Source organism: Microplitis demolitor, chromosome 4 (genome assembly GCF_026212275.2).
Source record: "Microplitis demolitor isolate Queensland-Clemson2020A chromosome 4, iyMicDemo2.1a, whole genome shotgun sequence".
Classification (NCBI taxonomy): Eukaryota; Metazoa; Arthropoda; class Insecta; order Hymenoptera; family Braconidae; genus Microplitis; species Microplitis demolitor.
In genome coordinates this window covers 18,971,314-18,986,309 of record NC_068548.1, presented here as the reverse complement: position 1 = coordinate 18,986,309, position 14,996 = coordinate 18,971,314, and the positions used below count along the sequence as shown (strand labels likewise).

The 14,996-nt window shown below is 27.5% G+C and overlaps 3 protein-coding genes across 4 annotated transcripts; 1 reads left to right on the top strand and 2 right to left on the bottom strand.

Annotated features, from left to right (window-relative positions):
* Positions 1–211: 211 nt before the first annotated feature.
* On the bottom strand, positions 212–3,197 carry LOC103568254 (cap-specific mRNA (nucleoside-2'-O-)-methyltransferase 1). The gene is made up of 2 exons (XM_008545032.2): positions 2,963–3,197; positions 212–2,803 (listed from the first exon to the last, which is right to left on the bottom strand). Exons 1-2 carry the CDS (start codon positions 3,042–3,044, stop codon positions 228–230), a joined length of 2,658 nt encoding a protein of 885 aa, XP_008543254.2. The 5' UTR covers positions 3,045–3,197; the 3' UTR covers positions 212–227.
* A 1,618-nt stretch (positions 3,198–4,815) lies between these two features.
* Positions 4,816–7,589, top strand: LOC103568257 (probable N-acetyltransferase san). Of its 2 annotated transcripts, none has more exons than XM_008545035.2 (4): positions 4,816–5,274; positions 5,610–5,766; positions 5,860–6,026; positions 7,227–7,589. In XM_008545035.2, the coding sequence occupies exons 1-4, from the start codon at positions 5,267–5,269 to the stop codon at positions 7,393–7,395; spliced, it is 501 nt and encodes a 166-aa protein (XP_008543257.1). In that variant the 5' UTR covers positions 4,816–5,266; the 3' UTR covers positions 7,396–7,589. The 2 variants fall into 2 exon arrangements, with proteins under 2 accessions (XP_008543257.1, XP_008543258.1); XM_008545036.3 differs by lacking the exon at positions 4,816–5,274 and adding an exon at positions 5,298–5,512.
* Positions 7,590–8,115: 526 nt separating this feature from the next.
* Positions 8,116–13,448, bottom strand: LOC103568258 (hormone-sensitive lipase). The gene is made up of 7 exons (XM_008545037.3): positions 12,422–13,448; positions 12,150–12,351; positions 11,644–11,857; positions 10,331–10,521; positions 9,225–10,244; positions 9,026–9,151; positions 8,116–8,267 (listed from the first exon to the last, which is right to left on the bottom strand). Exons 1-7 carry the CDS (start codon positions 12,796–12,798, stop codon positions 8,199–8,201), a joined length of 2,199 nt encoding a protein of 732 aa, XP_008543259.1. The 5' UTR covers positions 12,799–13,448; the 3' UTR covers positions 8,116–8,198.
* Positions 13,449–14,996: the final 1,548 nt, after the last annotated feature.

Below are 14,996 nucleotides of genomic sequence, written 5' to 3'. Positions count from 1 at the left end.
AAAAACCTCTCACAGTCATTTTATATAAATGTACAATATTTACATTACTTAAAATTAATTTTGAAAGTAAAATCAGTCCAACGTTAAATCAAAGAAAGATAAAATTAAAAGCATTCACTTTTATAAAATAAAATATTAAGTAGGTTAATTAAAATGAAAAAAAAAAAATAAAACAAAAAATTGACTGAATAAAAAATATGTAATGTTGTTTAAAATTTATTTATTTACTACTTTGATGATTTAGTAATAGTGTTACCCGGACATATATTTTTTATTCTAGCATTAAGATCAAATAACTTTGGAGAATTTGAATCCTGCCAAAACCAAAAAATACGTGAACAAATACTACTAGTAAAATCAGCAACCGAATCATCAGGTCTTCTGTCATTATAAAATTTAGCATCTGTCTGTGAATTAAAGAAGTAGTGATAACCAGTACTACGGCTCAAATGTTTAGCCCACGGAGGTTGAATAGAATTTAAAAATATCATGCTATTTGGTACAATATAAAACTGATCACGTTCATCGTCAGAGTTTATTGAATAAATCGGTTCTCCAGGATGCAGAGCCTCCACTTGAGAATTATTTTTTAAAACTCGAGTTTTTAAATTCATTACAGCTGGTAAATCATCGTCCAATGAATAAAGTGGCTTAGGACGTACGCGCATCGTTGATTTATTACCCGGTGACCACAATAATTCACAAAATTGTTCAATCATAGCATGACGATCTGGTAAGTACTTTTGATTAACTTCTTTATTACCGAGAAGCCAGGCATCGATAATATGAAGTGCATTAGTTCTTCTTTGGGTTCTGCTGTCTCCGCGCATTTCAGTAACAATTTCAGCATAAATAAATGTGTGCGCTGGTAACTCAATATTTTCAACACGTGACCACATTTTACGAACGTAACGATAAACTTTGGTACGACCGGCACTGAAATAAAATGTCGGAAGTTTTTCAACGTCCGCTGAATTTTTAGCTTCACATGGCAGACAAAACCAATTACAAGGCCGAGATAATATTGTTGATGTCAAATTATCATTTGTTAATGTCGTTAATTTACTGGTATAAAGAGCTTGAAGTGCAGCACCAATAAGAGTTTGCACATGATCATCGGGCCTTTGATCACGTGGTCGGGTACGACTTTCATCAGGAAGTTCCCAATATTCAAGACACTCTTTACGCATTTGAGCCTGCCTTTTTTCACTGAGCGTGGGATCTTCACAGTAAGCTGCTATTTTTAATAAACCAACTACTTGTTTACTACCAAGTGATTCATTTGATTCTTTCAAGTACATAAAAAAATTTTCATCCCCTTGTAGAATATCCAGCGGCACTAGACCAATGACATCACGATTTAAATCTTTTTTTAGAAGTAATTTATTAACGTGGTCTAAATATTGTATGACATCTTCAGTGTCTGGTAATTTTTCTTTACAAATTAAGTAACGTTCAGAGTTTGCTGGTCTGGAGGTATTTGGTTTGAAGATACAAACTCTTTTGAAACACCGGTGCATTAAATAAACTAATCCTGCGCTAAATGGAGTAAATAAATCAAATAATTTGGTAACAAAATGACCGCCTTCACGGACAATCATCAGCGCAACAAGACATTGACAGAGATACAATTGTTTTGAGAGAATTTCTTGTATATTTTCTTGACCGTCTACTGAAAACCCACCATCGGCCATCATAAAATGAAGACCTTTATTTCTTGTAGACTGCATAACGATACGTTTAAATGCTTGTTGATTATCTGGATCATATACATTACCATCTTCCTTTGGACCGTAGAATGGATGAAAAGTTTCAGGTGACGCAGCATAAAAATCTTCTAGCTTAAAGTCATTTGAATCACGCAGCGTAAAACCAAAACCTTTTGCTCCCCACTTAGTTCTCCACAAAACGTACTCGCTGAAGCCACCAGGACCAGCACAGACATCAGCAAAATAAAGTGTCTCATTGCTACCAATATTTCGATGAGTGAACATAAAATTACATGCTTTGTCAATATTTGCCATTTTAACAGCAGCGCGATTGAGAAAAAAAGCTCCGCGAATTGTCTCATAAGGATTTGAACGACTACGTGCCCGATGCATTTCATTTTTATCTAGTGTGTCAAATATTGTTTTTGAATTAACAACTTGCTGAACAATCTGGGGATCACAGAATAGTGTTTCGTTGTCAATAGTATCTGGTCTACGTCCTAAAACAATCCAAGATTCCATTTCGTCGAGAGAAGGTGGAGTTTTAGAGTTATCAAGCCAAAGCATATTTTCATGGACATCAACAACTTCCGCTGATGGATCCCATTTAAGTGTAGCCTCTGTTAATTTTTTATTGTCGTGACCCAAACCACGACGACCTTTCTGTTGAAACGCTTCTACTGGAGCCACACGACCCTGCTCGTATTTACCAAGACCACGTCCTTCAGAGTAACCCATTTTTTGCAACATACGACGACCGATATTCGAAATTGTCTGCTCTGTCGAAGGTTCCTCTTGATGTGACAGCCCTCTGTTTGACTCGCTACCAAACTTAGCGCGTTTATCATCGGGCTCCAAGTCTTCTGACTTATGAAATTTACGTTTACCAAATTTATGCATTGAACGACGACCGTTATCCGAAGTTGTTTGCTCCATTAAAGGTGTCACTTGATGTGACAGTTCTCTGTTTGATTCATCGTCTGAATCGTTATCAAACTTAGCACGTTTGTCATCATGCTCCAAGTCATCTTCTGACTCGGATAATTTGTGTTTTGATGGCATCATTGAATAATTCTGCGCACTTCCATCAGAATCTTTTAAAAATAATTAAAAATATGTTGGTAATTAATAAATATTCAAATAATATGCTTAATATTAAATAGATAAATAATAAATAATTGTTTTTATTATTTAAGCATAATAATATTTAAATATATATTTTATTAATATACAAAATAAATTTAATAACATACCACTACTTAACCTCGAAGATTCCATTATTGAATTTGTTAATGATAAATTATTATTTTTAGTTAAAACATCAGCTATTGACATTTTTTATTTATTAATAGTAATTTTAGCACTGCTGACACACAGCTATTATTTTATTTATTTATTTATTTAACAATTAAAAACATTGTTAAAAATAAAACCATAACGACAAACATACACGATCAACGTGTATGTGTCTGGTACTAGATCTATAGACTATAGGAAGTTAATGATACTTTTGCGTACATAAACTATAGATTGATTTTTGAACCTGATAAAAAAAATCTGAATCTTTAATTTATTCAAGTTAAATTAAATTACCGGCGAACAAAAAAACATTTAATTATTCCGAGTTCAATTATAATAAAGGTATTAAGTAATTAATAATTAAATTTAAATAGAGATATAAGAGTGGATTGGAATAAGTGTGAATGTAACCGACGATTGGTAATTTTTTAAATGTAAGAATAAAAAAATAAAATGGGAGAATGAAAATTTAAAAATGCATACTCACATAATTGAAAAACCAGTACGCGCATTTTCTTTAATCTCTATATTTAAATTTATTTATTTAAAATTTATAAATTGTTTTATGTTTGCTACGTTCACACTCATCTCATCTGCTACATTCACATTTATTGAATTTGAAAATTTGTTCAAAAAGTTCAATTTGACAGCTTACAGGAATGTGTTTATTGAACTGATAAATATAAGAATATAATTAATTATAAATAAAATAAAATAATAGACCGGTCACTCAATAATTTCTTCATGTGTGAATGTAACTGACAAGTGGCAATTTTTTAAATTTTTAAATAAATAAATAAAATGCAAGTAGAATAAAAATTGAAAAATGGGTACTCAGATCAATGGAAAATCAGTACGCGCATTTTTTTAAAATTTCATTATTTTAATTAATTTATTTATTTAAAATTTGTAAATTCTCTTATGTCTGCTACATTCACTCTCATCAATTGTTTTGTTATTTACGAATAAGTACCGACTATTATGAGTGTGATTGTGGCAGATATGTGACATTTTATGAATTTTAAATAAATGAATAAATAAATAAATTAAGATAATAAAATTTTTAAAAAAGCGCGTACGAATTTTTCATTGATCTAAATACCCATTTTTAAATTTAAATTTAGCTATTCAAAAATTTAAAAGATTCACACTTGTCAGTTGCATTCACACTCATCGAATTATTTACTATACCATAGTATTATTTAATAATGACAATTAAAATTTTTATTTCACTTATAAGAGAATTTTTCGTCTGTTTTTAATTCTTACAAACAAGTCATCTAATTATTTATTTTAATCAATAAAATATTTAACAATTTAATACACAAATTTGTTAAAAAATAATTGTAAAAGTAAATTGTAAAAACTATCAGTTGTCTATTCAGCGATTACAATTAAATTGTAATTTAAGTAATTAATAATTTAAAAAAGAATAAAAGAACATAAGAAATAAGATAATCTGTTATTAACATTTTGTACAGTAAGAATAAACAAAAAAAATTTTAGTTAATAACTGAAAAAAATAAAACAATAAATAAGTCAAGATAATTTTAATATGGGGTATTATTATTATTATTATTTACGATAATTGATATTTATTGAGGGTCAGTTTTTCAAACAGGGATTATTTTTATCTGGGCTTAAATTAATATTGGTAGTTTATCTATTAATAATTACTAGTATATATATTGATAATATATATAAACATACCACCAATAATAATTTAAACCCAGATTAAAAATAAACCCGGTTTGGAAAACTGGCCTTAGTAAATGAACAAATTTTATTTCCCTCTGTACAACTTTTTAGTCTTTCAGTTTTTACATTCCTTACAACGCTTGCAACTAAATAACTGGCTCTTAATATTTGACTTGTATTTCAAAGTTCAAGATTTTTGAAAAATTTCAAAAATAGAAAATCATAAATATTTTTAGTGAACGATTCAACTTTTATAAATAACAGTGTTATATTTTTAAAAGTTAATTTTAGTGTGAAAAATTTAACGAATACATGGCTAATTAAAAATTTATCTGTAAATATTTAAGAAAATTTTAGGCGGCTAAATTAAACGGAAACTCGATAAAAGCCGCGCAAAGCATAAAGAATATAACAAAATCTATATAGATATATTGTGTAATTTATATACATATATATAAATATTACACAGCTTGCGCGGCAGAGTCGACTCTCTTCTTGATTTCCTTGTTACTCTTATTCACGATCTTCACCAGTACACTCTCTTGACATCCGCGTAAAATATGACCAGGTAAAATTTATATTAAAACTTTTTAGGTTATAAAAAATTATTAACTCTCAACAATAATATATTAAACAGTATATTTATCTAGTTGTCAATTAAATTTAGTAATTTATAACAATCTATAAACATTTACGCATCAATAAATACCAAAAATATATAAACTTAATACAAAATATATAATATAATGTACTGAAAAGTATTTAACTTTGAATGATCCACTGGTGTAATTCTCGTGCGCAATGCCGTACGTTTTTATATATTAATTAAATTAATATTTTAATGTCTTCTAATTACCACATAATTTAATAATTTATTTATTTAATTGTTATTTTAAATTTTAGGGCTAAAATAGAACTCGGAGATGTGACCCAGCACAATATTAAACAATTAAAATTACTTAATCAAGTTGTATTTCCCGTATCATACAATGAAAAATTTTACAAGGATGTCTTGGAGGCTGGTGAACTTGCCAAATTAGCTTACTACAATGACATTGTGGTATTTACTTTATTTTGTTACTGTTTTTGTTTTTCTATACATCATTATTGTCTATTTTAATAATTATTAATTACATGAATGCTAATTAAAAAGGTTGGAGCAGTTTGCTGTAGAGTTGACACATCGGAAAATTCACGAAGATTGTACATAATGACGCTGGGATGTTTATCACCATACAGAAGACTTGGTATTGGTACGGTTATGGTACAACATGTATTAAATTATGTACACAAGGATGGAAACTTCGATTCAATATTTCTGTAAGTTTATTATTAATCAAAGTAGAAAAATTTTATAATTACTTTATATTATCACACATTTGTCCATCGTTAAATATATTTTTGAAATTTATTATAGATAAGAATGAAAAATAATTTCTTAAACAATAATATCCTGTCATAATTTATATAATTTACTTGGTAAAATTTGGCTTGGGTTATTTTTGCTTAAAGAAAATTATTTCTAGTATTTTTTCTTGAGCGGGAAAATTATTTTAAACACTTTTTTTATAGTGAATCACATAATAATTGTTAGAAATTGTATAAGGAAAATTATTGTGTGATGAATTTATAAGATAAAATTTTTCGTTTGATATTTAAATAATAATAAAGTCCTGTAAATTATTTTATTGAGTAAGCAAATATTAATATGATATTTTTCTTTTCTATCATTAAATAATTTATGATACTGAAGTTAGCTGACGTGTAATAGTTTTTGAATTTTTTTTTAAAACGGTGAATTATAAAAAAAAAAAATTGCACCTATAGTTTTTGAAATTTTCTACATGTGCAAATTTCTTTTGATTTTTTTGTAATTAATTTGTTGAAAAAAAATCCGAAAATTATTAATTGCCTGTTAACTTCAGGATCATAATAATTAATAAAATGTGTGTATGTGTGCGTGTATGTGTGTGTGTAAAATTGAAAAGAATAATTAATAACTTATGAGATTTACTCAGTTTAAAAAATCTAGACACAGATAAAAGAAATTCAGAAAAAAATCTGGTGTTTTGTTCTCTCCAGTTTCTATGAAAGCAACAAGAATAAGAGTTGAGAATTTGCATAATTATTTTATTAAAGCTTTCTATAATTTAAGCTCATTAAGTATTCAATAGTATTTGTCAATTATTCTCTTCAGTTGCCATTGTCTGGGAAAAGTATAAAAGCCTCTAAGTTCTCACAAATTTTTTAAATTATTTATTTAAGTACTAACTTTTAATAGAAAAGAAAAGAAAATTATTTTTACTTATCTGTATTGTCATATAATTTATCGGACTTTAGTCTGATTTTTTCATTGTTCGATAACAAAAATTAATTATGTTTGGAATGTGTATATATTTTATGATGGACTGAAGAGTAATTGTAAAATTTTTCTATTTATAAAATTCAGTGAGTAGATTAAGTTGAGTACTAAATTGTATAAATATATATCGATTTTTAATGTGACGGAATCTTTTACAGGCATGTTCAAGTGAACAACGAAGGAGCTATTGATTTTTATAAAAAATTTGGGTTTGAAATTGTTGAAACGAAACAACATTATTACAAAAGAATTGAACCTGCAGATGCACACGTTTTACAAAAAACATTACGCCCTCAAATAAATTCAAACCATCAAATTTCAATTTAATAATATTAATACGTAATCTAATAATAAACAAACAAAAGTAAAATACTAAATTAAACTCAATTATCGTGAATAATATCACATTTTACGATTATCTTGTCTTGGTTATTATTTCATTCTGTTTAGTTATTAATTTTAACTTTTTTTTTTGTTTATCCGCTGTACAAAATGTCAATAAAATATTCTCTTATTTCTTATATTGTTTCTTTTTTTTTTTTTAAATACTTTGTACTTCAATCATAATTTAAAAGTAATTGTTGAATAGACAACTGATAACTTTTATAATTTATTTATTTAATGTCAAATTTATTTATTCTTACGCACAAATTTGTGCATTAAAACGTTAAATATTTTATTGAATAAAATAATTAGAAGACTTGTTTGTAAAAAATAAAAAAATAAGATTAAAAAATTCTCTTGTATTTGAAATAATTATATTAATTATTATTATCATTATATAATATAGTAAATAAATTCGTGCTGCCATGATATAACGAAACAAAAAAAAAACTGCGTGGTCTTTGTGTTTTTATTTTTAACTATAATACTTTGCATTGACTTGTCCGTCCTGCGGATTCAAAGTGTCGACATTTTATTATTAAATATATGTATTTATGTATATATAGAAATATTTCATTTAATTTAATTATCATAAAGTATGTATATATAATATATAGAACAATTATTTAGGCATCGAACATTAATAATGCATTAAAATTGGTCAACGTTTTGACTTTACACATTTACAAATTCCATTAAAATACTTGAGTCATACAGCTTTCTAATTAATAAAGCTTTAGTCATTATTACATATTCATTAGTTGTTTAATTTTTTTAATACATATATTAGAGCCTTCCTGAGCTTCTTTAGACATCTAAAAAAAGAAATTATTACTTTTAATTTTTGGTAGCAACAATTATAATAGTATTTTATGTGACAAGGGATGAAAGTTAAAGATTTTAGACCAAGGTGAAGTTGGCTGCCATCACCCGTAGTCTGAAATCGTGTTTTATCCTGAGTTACACACTAAATTTTTCATGATTACCTGCATTGGAACTTAAAGTTTGTGTCAGCAGCCAGTCAGAAACAAGTTAATTTAAGACCATTGGTGCCATCAATTATTAAATTGTCATTTGCAATTTATAATTAAGCAGAAACTATAAATACTATTTATTATTGACACTAATTTTTATAAAACTTAATCACAAAGTCAAAACTGTCATTTACGTAAATAAAAATAATGGTTTTAAATTACTATTAAATAAATGACAAATATCAGAGTTTAAATTGCAAAAACCTTCAGTCAGCGGGCAGAAACATTATTTGTTTCTTCCCAATGAACGAAACTCATTAACTCTTTTTGACAGGCTGTAGAAACACTGAAACTTTAGGTTTCGATGCTCGTACCATGAAAAATTTATTTTTCACCATAAGGTAAAAGACCTAGTACCTGATCACTCATGTCTTTGTATATCTATATTTCCTAAATTTTACTAAATATATTTATACAAATATATAAAGTGATCGGGTACTAGTTTCCTGATCCGGTATTGGGTCTTTTACCTTACCTACTCAGAAAGTTTAAATTTCTGCTCTTAATGGGAAAAAATACTATTAATTAAAAGTACTTACTCCAGATAAACTTAAAAATCCATGTGGTAATCCTTTCACAATATCTAATGTTATATTATTACCAAGTTGTTTTAATTTACGTCCAAACATAACACAATCATCAAGACAAGGATCCAAGTCTGTCGTCTAAAGAAATAAAAATACTAATTGAAAATCTATTTTGAATGATAATAATTATTAACAACAAATTAATACTGACCAATATTTTGATCGGTGGTAATTTTCTTAGTATATCATCAGATATACGATAAGGACTTAGCAAAGGATCACGTGGTACAGTAAAAACAAATTCTTCGCTCGGACTCTTGGCATCTTCATCATCTAATTCACGTAACTTTTTAATACTTTTACCAAAAGTTAAACCAAAAAAACCAACTGACGTATTGCTGTCAGAATAATTATCATAGTCATGGTTAACCCCATTAGCTAATGATGGAGAAAGACGTGCAGCGGCATTTTTATAAAAGTCAAAAAATTTTTTAATATAATCTTGAGATGTTTCACTTGTTGAAGTGGGCTGAGGCAACTGGGTAGCGTCAACGTCAACTAAACTAACTGAATTTAGTGTGGAGTCTGATGGTAATGATGCTAATTTATTTTCATTAGTTTCATCGCCATTGGGACTCAGTGCCAGTGCAATAAGATCACTCTCACTTACTTCAGCGAATGATTCAGTGTCAGATGTTGTTGATTCAACGTCAACATCTTTGTCTTTTGGGGAAATTTGAGTATCGCCGAGCGTATAAGCCTTCAAACAACGCATCATAAATCCAAATGGTAACAATGGATCAGTTAATCCAAGCATCCTTGAAGGTGATGGAACAAATTCTACAAGTACTGGTACATAAGCCATAAAAATACCATCTGGTTTACGAATATTCATTTCAAAACATTTTGTTGTTAAAGCAAGATTTAAATTTGCGCCTGCAGAGTCACCAACAAATATTATTTTTTTAGCAGTACTTCCTAGCAATGAGTTCGCGTGTTTCAATGCCCATGCATAAGAGTAAACAACTTCTTCAATAGCTCGTGGATAAGGTGCTTCAGGTGCTAAACTGTAGTCAACACTCAGCAACGGCACATCAAGTTCTATCGCCCAGTTACGCAAATAAAGCTCGTGGGATTTTGAAGTCTGTGCTACAAAACCACCACCGTGACAATGAAATACAAGTACATCTGATGGTCCATATAGTTCTCCACTTGCTCGAGCAGATCCAACCTACGGAAATGTATAAATAGACATAGGGTAACTTATTTTTTTGTTTGTCAGCCCATTTAATTAATTAAGTTAATATGATAATATACCATTCCTATTCTACGTTTAGAACTCAGTAATCTCACATGGATCGGTTTCTTTCCTATATGACTATTTGGAATGGGTATTTTTACATTAATACCATCGGTTGTTGTCAATGTTAATTCGTCAGGAGGGATTGATATCACTTGATTTATTGGCAAAGAAGGCATTAACATTGATGGCACAAATTGAACTATATCTGAAAATTTATTTATTAAAAGTGATAAATATTTAAATAAGAACCCGTTCATAAAATACGTTCGCACTTCTCGACTGGAGGTCGAGGTGTCTGAGGAAACGTGACGTTCACAGCTCATCAAACAATTTTGCAAACTTTTCTCTCGGTTTGTTTAAAATTTTATTTTTTTGTTACGAAAGAAAATCATTCGTTTCATATTTGTAAATGTATAAATATTTTTGTGTATATATTTCCGTCATAATAGGAGGAGGGGGTCTATTATTTATGACGCAATATTGATAGAGCGATCGCAAAAAATGTGGCATAGCGTGAGTAAGGGGAAAGGGGTCTTAAAGGGTAAAATTTTGAGTGAAGTATTTTATGAACGGCCCCTAATTAAACTTAAAAAATTAAAGCAGGACATTTTCTTTTTTATTCAATCAGAAACCTAAAGAATTTAATGTTTTTTTATCACTATTACAGGATAAAATACCTGATTATCAGCTTTCTTATATTCACAGAAAAAAGAATAGTGGAAAAATACAGTTTCAAATATCAGCAAAGTCCCTTTGCTGTAAAACTGTAAAAATGATATTATTTCATAGAAGTTCAACTAAAAATACAATGAAACTGTAAAATTTGGTATCTATAAGTATAATTACTTTATTACAAGAAGTAAGCTCAATTATTACAGTGTAACATCTAATATTTGAATTTTCCACTGCTCTTTTTTTCCTGTATATTTCACTAATAAAATTATTCCAACAAACAATTATTAATATTTTTACAGATTTATAAAAATTCTTAGTTAGAAAATATATTTGTAAATAAAATATTTAAGAAGACTGAATACTGATAAGAGTCAGGCAATTAGGTATTTTCTTTAGCACGGTAAAAATATTCAAAAATATTATCTACCATTAGCTAACTCAGTCTATCAGCAATACCACGATATTTGTGTTATTGAATAATTTTTCTAGATATTTTTGGATTGAATATTTTCACCAGTCATCCGTTTTTGTTCTTCCAATCCAAACGAATTTAATAATAATAATTATAATTACAATGAAAAATGAAAATTTGAAAAAATGATAAAAAAAAAAAGAAAAATATGTTGAACTTAAATAAAATAATAAAACAAACCAGCTTCATTAAGCATCCAAAATGATTTACAAAAATCAACTTCAGCTCGTTGTGAAATATTAACAATACGACGAGCACGTGCTTCTGGATCAATAAAATATTTAACTGATTGAGTACATCTATTAAGTAATGATCCATTGGTATAATAAATTTCACTAAATGTTGCCATGGACGACACTAATCCTTTTAACACGTACTTAACACTATCTACAAACTATTAAATAATTTATTTAAATTTTACAGCCTATTAAAATGACATCAAATCTATAAGATAATAATATTTACTTGAAATAAAGGAATCACAATTTCTTAGACAAAAATTTCTTATAACTATTTCATGTTTGTTGTTCATTGAGTACTTGGTAAAGTTGGGTAATCGATGAAACATTTTACAAAAATTAACAACAAACATTAAACAATAAGCAATTTTTGTCCAAGAAACTGTGATTCGTTTATTTTAACTAATTATCATGAATATGAGACACCAAAATTAAAATAATATTTACTTGAAAAGCTAAACATCTTCCATAAAAACAATACTGATCAATATTTCCAGCTTGGTTTAATAATTCTTGAGGACTATGTTCGTCTGATGGAAACAATGACAATTTACCATCACTTGCTAGTTCACTCCAACTATAAAGCGTTTTTAAATGATGCAAAAATGTCGTTATTGACACAACTAGTTGTGAGCAAGCTTCAATCTCTCTACAAATAATTAAATTTACAATTAATTTGTAATTTTAAAATAAGCATTAAATATATTTTTAAAAAATACCTCATATAATTTGACTTTCTAAAAAGCACAGAGTCTTTGTAGGAATGAATATGCCTGCATATACTACCAGTATGTAGCAGACATTGATCGACAAGTTTAAGAAAACTTCGGTATCCATTACCAGGAGTAATTTCATCAAAATCAAATTCTGGTGCAATCTCTGATATTTCTTTATACAACTCACGTAATTCTTGATAGTTATCTAGGATGACATTGTGAGCTGCGTGGATTCTTAGACCATTTTCATCGAGTTGTTTAGCGAAATAATCACGATTTGAAGTCGCTAACTCATGTAATATTCTCCAAATTGGTGGATCTCGTTCTTCATTATGATTTTCAGGCTCTAAAGGCCTCGTTAATTCATCAGCGAGTGACATTAAAATTATTTTAAAGTAAAATAAATAATTTACATTAATTTAAAAATTTTAAAATCATAAAATAAAATAACTGTACTACTAGATTTCTATTTATAAAATTTTAAACTGCTTATCACTTTCAGCATAATGACTAATGAATAAATTTTATGCGGTTGATTTAAAATGATACACTCCAAAGGTCAGAATTTATACTATACAGTGATGAAGATTAATTAGATATTAAAAATAAAAATTTTGAAATCAATTCCGCATGATATTTAAATTATTCTTTGTTACTTTGTAACAACAACAGCTGCTTGTTTATAGTGTAGTGTCATTACTTGTATATTTTTAAGGTTAATTTATTATTATTGACATTACGAAAACACTACAGTACGTTTTAAGTATTGGTAGCTGTGTTATTTATTTATAATTGTTGTTGCAAATATTTATTTGTTATCAGTTAGAGTATTTATTTATCTTTGGTTTTACACTGACAGCTGCCCAATGATAATATTATATTATACATTTGACATATTTGACGTTTGACGTTTCTCTTCTCTCTATTTTCTTGAAAGTATTCTATTTTCATTGTTGTTGATAATTCAGATTTTCAATATCCGGTTATTTAAAGATGGCGGACAAATTTATGGATGTTTGAATATTCAATGTAAATTTTATCGAATACATCTTTGTATTAAAGACCTTGGGTCGTAAAGGGCAAGTTCTATAAATGACATCAACCCCATAGACGTCATCCACCTTCAGTACGTAAAAGAAAACACAATTTTAATGAATTACTGATACATGATAGTAAAATTAGCGAACATCTGACAATTTTAAAAATTTGAAATAATAAATTAATACGAGTCTGAATGTCACTGATTAAGAAATCATAGCAAATCATATTTTTAAAATTTAAAATAATTCGAAATTGAGAATTTTAAATTATTTTGAATTATTGCAAATTATAATTTTATGATATGATACAATATGGCATAATTTAGATTTTTCGAATAATTTCAAATTAGATTTTTTAATCAGAGCGTAGCAGACATCAGACAAATTTAAAATTTGCAATTATTAATTTTTAAATTTTGTAAATGCGCATTTTTTAAAATTTTATTTTATTAATTATTTACTCGACTTATTAATAATTTAAAATTTGTCTGATGTCTGCTGCATTTACACTCATAAATGAACATGTTTATAAAATAAAAATAAAAAAATGTATGTTTAGAAAATTCAAAATTCCGTGCATGTATTTCCTTAAAATTTTATTTTTTTAATTATTTAATTTTTTTTTATTTATAACTACAAAGTCGAGGTATGTCTGCTACATTTTACACTCATTATTGACACAACATTTTCAAATTCTACTAGTTTCCTTACGCCAAATATTCTTGTTTTATTACCAATTGTATTCATAATGATATATTTGTAACAAAATAATATAAATTTAAGTAAATAATTTTTTAAATGAGCGTGAAAATGGCAGATATGAGACAAATTTTAAATTTAAAATAAATTAATTAAAAAATTTAAAAGATAAAAATAAGAAAAAATGCCCCAAGTAGTACAGAGACAACTTTAAGATGTCTTTTAAAAGGACAAGACATATTTTTTTTTGCCTCAAAGCCAAGTTTTTCTGATATAAATAAGACGTACAGATGTTGGTTGCAGAAACAAAGAAAATTTGTGTTGTTTTTCCTGTCTTATGTTAATTAAGAAGGGGTTTAGATGACTTATTTTACCACTATTTATAATTAACTTTTTGTCGTCAAGTATGTTTAGGTATTTTTTCGCTGACATAAAGTTCTGATCGTTTTGTCAACATTTTGATGCCTTATATAAAAAAACAGCCTAAAAACTGATATCTTTATGATGTCACAAAGTTAAGCCTGCTATTAATTCTATTTACATTTTGCTGATTTATTTAAAAATTAATAAAAGTTGACAAATTTCTGCTACATTTACAATCATTTATTTATAATAATTAAAAAAAAAAATTTTGTTTACTTCAAAATTTAGATAACAATTCATGGTAGCAGATCACAGCCTAGTTAGCACTCTTGGGAAGTCTTGAAAAAATTTTTATCTTCTGAAAAAAGTCTACATATTCACTTGTCATGTAATGGAGAAGTATTAGACTAGATTCTTTCATTAAATATTTAAAATAAATATATTGTATTAATTTGTTTACTGCGTAAGACGTAAAA